At 41.6% G+C, this 6000-nt stretch overlaps 1 protein-coding gene across 1 annotated transcript; it reads right to left on the bottom strand.

Moving 5' to 3' along the window:
- Positions 1-4434: 4434 nt before the first annotated feature.
- On the bottom strand, positions 4435-5058 carry LOC126596701 (uncharacterized). Its single transcript, XM_050263371.1, has one exon. The coding sequence runs from the start codon at positions 5056-5058 to the stop codon at positions 4435-4437; it is 624 nt and encodes a 207-aa protein (XP_050119328.1).
- Between the last annotated feature and the right edge of the window lie 942 nt (positions 5059-6000).

The following is a 6000-nucleotide window of genomic DNA, read 5'->3' as shown; positions in this document are numbered from 1 at the left end:
TATGCTCATGGTAGCAACAAAACATGCCCGCGTTATTCGGGGGCGTGTAATCTGGGTGCCTCGGCTTTGGCTTTGGTATCAGGTGAGCTATGCTGGGGTAAATGGCCGCGCATGTGGCATTCAAGGGCGTGTATGTCTCATACCTTGGGGTAGGGGGTATCTTGACGCGGGTTTGACCCACTGCATTGACTGCCTGGGGGCGAGCGTTATTGTGGCGATACCCTTGGTTATCGGGATAGTGTCCCTTACTCTTTTTACTGAAATGAGAGTGGTGAGGATGGAAATCCTTCCTCTTGCCTTGAAATTGATATGTCTGTTGATTCGGTGAAGCATTATGCAAGGCATGGGGAGGTGCCACTGCTGTTTGGAAAGTCGAGGTCTTCTCATTTAGGTGAGTCTGGCTTCCACCTCCCACTTGTTGATAAAGGATGGTTGTAGGGGGTTTCTCCTGATATGTCTTTGCCTCGGCGGAGGCATGGTTATAAGCCTGCGCCATCACCTCAGAGTAAGCCTTCCAAGTATTGGCATTGATCATGTATTTAAAGAAACAATCACGTAGGCCTGCCGTGAAGGCTTTGAGGGCAGTCTTGTCGTCTGCCTCGGCACACCGGGAGTATTCATGGCTGAAGCGGCCAGCATACATACGTAATGACTCGTCTGGCTTCTGGCGGATAGTGTACAAGTCATCTGCAGAGTGCAAGCGATCGGTTTGGAAAATGTGTTGGGAAACAAATAGTTTCCTCAATTCCTCAAATGAGTCTACCGTCTCAGGTGTAAGACGACAATACCAATTTAGAGCTCCACCAGAGAGGGTGGAGGGGAAGAGAAGACATCGCTCTTCGTCGGTGTGCATCCGGTATGCCATGGTGGACTCAAAGAGGTTAAGGTACTCAATCGGGTCCTCTTTTCCAGTATAAAGTTGCAAGCCAAGCTTTTGCTTTGTCTTTGCTTGAAGGGGGGTGTTGAGGATCCTCCTTGTAAGAGGGCCAGGCCTGGGTTGGTTCCAGTCAGGTATTTCAGCCTGACATTCAGCCTTCAACTTGTTTACTTCCTCAAGAAGTTGTAGGACAAGGGGGTCCTGAGCGGAGTTATGTGCCACTGGAGCTTTCTTTCGTAAATCTCCATCTCCTCTTGGAATTAGGAAGGTTTGATCAAGGGCATGTGATTTTTCCCTGGACTCGCTGTACTGGCTTCCAGGGTATGTCTGTCGGAACACCTCTGAGTCCCCTGTACCCTCATGTCTCTCTAGGACTTGTTGCCCCTTCCCCAAATTGGTGGCCGGCTCGGGCCGTGGCAGGGGACCGAGTCTCTCAGAAATCCTTGGGTCATTGATCTTTGAGCTTATATGGATGGAATTCTCTCGACGTTGCTTCAGGAAATCCCGACAATCGCGAAAGACGGCTTTCGATCCTTCTGCCCCTTCAGCAAAGAGGTGTCTCCCTCCACTTCTCATGGTTCGGGTCGAAGCAACTGGGTTAAGAGAAGCCTCATGTTGATTATCAAATCGAGGGGTAATTTGTTCCCTATCAGGGATATCTATGTCGAATGCATGTGACCCTCCATGTTGGAGGGCACCCAGTTGATGGTTGACTTCCACGGGGGCAACAAGCTCGCGTGTCTGAGCTTGCCTAGCTTCGTGAAGTGTCTCGAAGAGCTTCTCATATTGCTCCTGGAGGACCTCATTCCTCATTGCTATCTTGTTGTTCTGAGCTTCCAACTCATCGACTTTAGCTTGAAGAAGAACTCGTTTTCCTTCCTTCTTTCGTTGCTTCGCACTATGTGCAAGGGGGGTGTCATTCTGTGTGCTGTGGCTTCCTTCGCTTCCCATGTTGGAGAGGGATGCCTGGTCAAAAGAAAGTGTACGAATGATAGAAACCAGCTTGACACAGCTGAAGAGAGTAGGAATAAGTGTCGTTTCTCACAGACGGCGCCAAATGTTGATGCACAAAATCAGCGAAGACTTTGGTACAACAGAAAGTGTCAGGTTTTGTGACCTTCGCTTGTTTTCTTCGGTCACTAGTGAGGATAAGTACGTAAATGAATAGAGACAGAGAAGCAAACACAGGATGTACGTGGTTCACCCAGATTGGCTACGTCCACGGAGTAGAGGAGTTCTTATTAGTAGTGAAGGGCTTACACAAGTACAAAGGATCAAGCTCTCAATTTAGTGAGTTCTTGTGAATGATTTAACACAAATGGCATTAGCCAATATTGTGGGGGAATGACCCCTATTTATAGAAAAACTTGTAGCTTTGTCACATTGACATGTGTCATGTTATGATTGGTTCTTGATGTCGACACGTGCTGCGCTCTGATTGGCTTCTAATCTTGACACGTGTCGAGTAGTGATTGGCCTCCTGGTCGGAGGGGAACTCTTCTGGGTCCTTGACAGTATAGCGTTGGTCGGTGCTCGGTAGTTTCGGGATTGGTCAAGTATGGTACAAACAGTAAGTATCTTGTATAAGAAAATTTTTTGTAAAGATTTTTTGGTACACATGTTTTTACATATTTTCTTGTGTGCCACTAATTCATTACAATATATTTAGGTACAAACATTTCGATACACTAGGTTAGTATAATATGTTTAGGTACGGACATTTCAGTACACTAATTTATTATAATATATTTAGGTACCAACATTTTGGTACACTAGTTTAGTATCATATATTTTGGTACGGACATTTTGGTACACTAATTTAGTAAAATATATTATGATACGAACATTTAGGTACACTAATTAGATGAAGTAAAATAAATATAATGAATTAAAATGTGTATACTAATAAATAATTTTAATTTTAATGTAATGACATTAAATAAGATATCTATTAAATATTAAAACAAAAATATAATATAAATTTGAATTAAGTACACATAAGAGGACTAAAATCAATATCCAATCTAACAGCAGGTTTTTATTGAATATTAATCTTCTTCAAGGATTAAAGTTCAAAAACCCCAAAAGTAAAAAACCAAAAACTTTGCGCGACGAAATATTTCGTTGCGCAAACCCTATCGTAACGAGCAGTGGCAAAGCTACGTGAGGGCGAGGAGTGGCGGCCGCCACTCCCCTCGCCGGAAAACACGCCTAGGAACGTTGGTTCAGCCCCTCCGCTCTCGTCGGAATTGATGACACAGGGAAGGGAGGAAGAAGCGGTGCCAATGAGCAGGTGCGTAACTGCTGCCATGGTGAAGGAGAAGGTTGGGTATGAGTGGGCAGGATTCAATTCGACGGAGGAGAGAGATTGACTGAGAAATTCGGGTTGGATTTGATGCAACGGGATCTGCGGCATGAGCACAGGAGGAGAGAGGAGAGAGATTGATTGTTTGGTTATAGGAGCAATCTTAAAGTTGGGTGTTTGGTTATAGGTATAGAGGGAACTTTAAATGACACAAGATTTTATGTGATTGGGCCACATGTAATTTCAGTATATTGGGTCCTTCCCAGTAAGGACCCAAGTATTATCCCTCTTAAAATACTGTGGTTTATTAACCCATTTCTTTCCTCTTTTTTTTTTTTAAATTCTTGTATGTATTTTTATTTGCTCTTTTAAGACTCCCACCGTATTTTTCTTAAACTTTAACATTATTTATAAATATTGTATTACTATTTAAAAACAATGTAAATATTGTTTAATGCTTATTTTATGATAATTTAAATCCATCTAGGCTCCTACCTAGATCTCGCCTGGGCACCTAGCTGCTAGGTCCCAGTTCGCTATTTGACTAGCGCCTAATATTTTTTAGGATATAATGCTAACCAATTTAAGCTTCTTACATTGGCTTTGATATTATTGTTTACAACTGCTTTGGTGGAGAGACTATTTTCTACTATGAATATTGACTCAAAACTTTGCACTCTCCAATGTGAAAGCAACTGCTTCGATTGAATCTTGCACTCTTTTGAATTTCGCCCCTCCCCTCCTCAAATCCTAGCTTCGCCACTGGTAACGAGCTTTGTGCAACCAATCATGCGTGACAAAAATTTCGTCTTGCAAGGTTTTGAGCGATGAAATCATATTTTGTGCAACAAATCTTATTTTGTAGCGCAAAGTGTTTTTTTATAGTAGTGTCTACACAAAACTTCAGTTAGAACAACTACATGGACTTTAGCTGTCTCTATCCTTGAATGCAACCAGAGTCTTTTATCTTCAAAATTATAAATAGAGCCAATTACAAATCAATAGCTCTTCAAAATTATAAATAGAGCCAATTACAAATCAATATCTAGTGGATATTTTTTTTTGCAGTGAGCCATCTCTAACTTTGGATCCTCTCTGTTCTATCTATTTCACACAAACCAAGTGTCATATCAAAGCTATCCCTCCATGTCCCTGAAATCTCTCATGATATTTTGTTATTAGTCGTTACACTTGCATATATGCACACAAATTATGAGATTTTTTTTTTTTGTCAAAGGTAGATTTTACTCAACTAAATACGAATAGGAATGTTTACATCTTCAGCTAGAATATTAAATAAAAACTCTGGCCCATGGGCATCCCAACAGAAGGAGCCTCTCTTTAAGGTTACATGTGAGGCCACAGCATGAGCCGCAACATTTCCTTTCCGCTTAACAAACACAAAGCTCACCCTGCCAACTTGTGACGCCAAGACCCTAATATCATGGAGTAAGCATTCTAGAGTTGCATCAATGTCATACTCTCCGTTAAGCATTCTAATAAGTCCCTGAGAATCTGACTCAATTTCCACCTCCGCAAAACCCCGCTCCCTGCAAACCATTAAAGCTGCACGCACTGCACTAGCCTCAGCCATGGCCGCCTTATTGAACAATAGACCCCCTTCCCCGCCAGGCGCAAGAAGCATTCCAGCGAAATCTCGCACCACCCATCCATAGCCTCCTCGGAGTGTTGATTCACACCAGGCGCCGTCACAATTAACCTTGATTACCCCGAATTTGGGTCTTTTCCACCGAACAGGTTGTCCAGCGTAAGAGGTAGCCTCCCCCACAACACCCACAGTAGTAGTCGTTTTGGCAGGTTCTTGGGATGCCCTATACTCCATAATCTGACTTCGCACCACATTCACACTTTCCATGGGATTGGCCTCTGCGCCCTTAAACAGCAGTTCGTTTCGACATTTCCAGATTCTCCACATAATGAACACGCATTCCTGCAAGATTAGCTCATGGTTCTTCTCCTTCCGGAATCGATCACAAATTATGAGATTAAGTATTGCTAACTTTCCTTCCAATGGTTTTTTGTGAAACGACACAAACTATGGGAATAATGATTATTTTTTGCCTCCGAAAATTCCAACACACCAACATATAGATTCCTTGGAATTTTCATCCATGTACCAACATACAAAGAGAAAAAAGGAAAGAAAAAGAAATACAAACTAATTAAAGTGAACATGCATGCACTAGGTTTCCTCCATATTCATCTTGAACTTGCTCAATTGTTTCATCTGACGTTAATTTATTTGGAATAGATTGACTTCACTACTTTCAGGCCAATGATCAAGATTTCATGCACATATTTTTCCAATGGTAATCTGCTCGGTACCTCCCCTAAAAAAAACCTGCACGCAATTAAATATTTGATTTTGATTTAGTGGAGCAAGAAAGTTGGCTAACTTTGTGGTGAATATATAAAACCTTGGTGGCATTAGACCTGATGGCAAAACCAACCAAACAAAAATGGCCACTTATATTAGGAATAAGGAAAAATTTAAAAAGGTGCCTTACGAGAAAATCCATATAATTAATTAGCAGTGTATGGTTAGGACTGTGCACTGTTGGTGATGGAAGTTGAGCTAAGCTACCTATAGATTGAACCATTATAGATTATCATTTCAGAAATTGTTGGATTATATGTTCAAAATTCTTTTGTGTCTTGGATTCGAAATTTTTTTTATCTAAATTATTATAATAATTTCGAACCTTACACCATCTTCTAAATAAAATAAATTTAAAAAAAACATGGCGCTTTATTACTTTTTGATCAACAACATCCAACTCCAACCGTAAGATTCCGC

The sequence above is a fragment of the Malus sylvestris genome, chromosome 13, assembly GCF_916048215.2.
Source record: "Malus sylvestris chromosome 13, drMalSylv7.2, whole genome shotgun sequence".
Classification (NCBI taxonomy): Eukaryota; Viridiplantae; Streptophyta; class Magnoliopsida; order Rosales; family Rosaceae; genus Malus; species Malus sylvestris.
Note: the sequence above shows the minus strand (reverse complement) of the source record. Positions and strands in the feature narration are given on the sequence as shown.

Coding starts and splice junctions, on each gene's coding strand:
- LOC126596701 (XM_050263371.1), bottom strand. CDS start 5,058: ATGGAAAGTGTGAATGTGGTGCGAAGTCAGATTATGGAGTATAGGGCA.